The 1,212-nt window shown below is 43.9% G+C and overlaps 1 protein-coding gene across 6 annotated transcripts in view; it reads left to right on the top strand.

Annotated features, from left to right (window-relative positions):
* The window catches only part of LOC104741578 (chlorophyll a-b binding protein 2, chloroplastic), a 5,375-nt gene continuing 4,792 nt past the window's right edge, over nucleotides 630–1,212 (top strand). For 2 of the 6 annotated variants that reach the window (XM_019235775.1, XM_019235773.1), the window contains exon 1: nucleotides 631–1,138. In XM_019235775.1, coding sequence (XP_019091320.1) covers nucleotides 683–1,138 — 456 coding nt within the window. In that variant the 5' untranslated portion in view covers nucleotides 631–682. Of the gene's footprint in view, nucleotides 1,203–1,212 lie in introns of all 6 variants that reach the window. The other 4 variants (XM_019235772.1, XM_010462464.2, XM_019235776.1 and 1 more) reach the window with 3 other exon arrangements.

The following is a 1,212-nucleotide window of genomic DNA, read 5'->3' as shown; positions in this document are numbered from 1 at the left end:
CTGATACTGTAGATAGACCCAACAACGGCTACAATATAAGGTCAAAGGATTAGAAAAGCTTTCAAAGGATTCTACAATCTTTCTCACTTGAAATTTTCTTGGTCATGGGTCAAAATTTTCAATTTGAAGCATATAAAAGAATGCATGCACAGCGTATTAATTAGTGTTATCAGCTCTCACTCAAAACTTAGAGAGTAGAATTCTTCTGGAATGATTCTTAGTGTTGATAGTCATGATCAAAATATGATATGTAATATGTATATTAGAGAGTGCTTTCAGTCCCAAAATACTGTTTGATAGTTCACAAAAATCACGAGGTGTAACCGTTAAAGTATTAAACTCTTGTCAGGACCTAAATTCACAAAAATTTAAGTTCTTATGCAAAGCAAAGTCACGAGGTGTAACCGTTAAAGTATACGACGGCTCATAACTTGTGGTCACAAAAATGCTTTGGCTGCAACGAAAAAATCAAAAGTAAAAGCTGGTGGACTAGAGATTGCCACGTAAGAGTAATAAACGATAAAACAAAAATCTCACAAACCCAATGACTGAAGGGATAAAGATTACTTCAGAGATAACAAACGTTACTCACAATATCGCTATTTAATCCAAACCTAGCTAACCCTTTTCAATCACTCTCACTCACAAGTTAGTCACTAAAAAAAAAACCAAAAACATTTCAATGGCCGCCTCAACAATGGCTCTCTCCTCCCCTGCCTTCGCCGGAAAGGCTGTGAACCTTTCCCCGGCGGCATCAGAAGTCCTCGGAAGCGGCCGTGTGACAATGAGGAAGACAGTTGCCAAGCCAAAGGGTCCATCAGGCAGCCCATGGTACGGATCCGACCGAGTCAAGTACTTGGGTCCATTCTCCGGCGAGTCACCGAGCTACCTCACTGGAGAGTTCCCCGGAGACTACGGATGGGACACAGCTGGTCTTTCCGCTGACCCCGAGACATTTGCAAGGAACCGTGAGCTAGAAGTTATCCACAGCAGGTGGGCCATGCTCGGAGCCCTTGGCTGCGTCTTCCCTGAGCTTTTGGCCAGGAACGGAGTCAAGTTTGGAGAGGCCGTTTGGTTCAAGGCCGGTTCACAAATCTTCAGCGATGGAGGACTCGATTACTTGGGAAACCCTAGCTTGGTCCACGCTCAAAGCATTTTGGCGATTTGGGCCACTCAAGTGATCTTGATGGGAGCCGTTGAAGGCTACAGAGT

The sequence above is a fragment of the Camelina sativa genome, chromosome 14 (assembly GCF_000633955.1).
Source record: "Camelina sativa cultivar DH55 chromosome 14, Cs, whole genome shotgun sequence".
NCBI lineage: Eukaryota > Viridiplantae > Streptophyta > Magnoliopsida > Brassicales > Brassicaceae > Camelina > Camelina sativa.
Note: the sequence above shows the minus strand (reverse complement) of the source record. Positions and strands in the feature narration are given on the sequence as shown.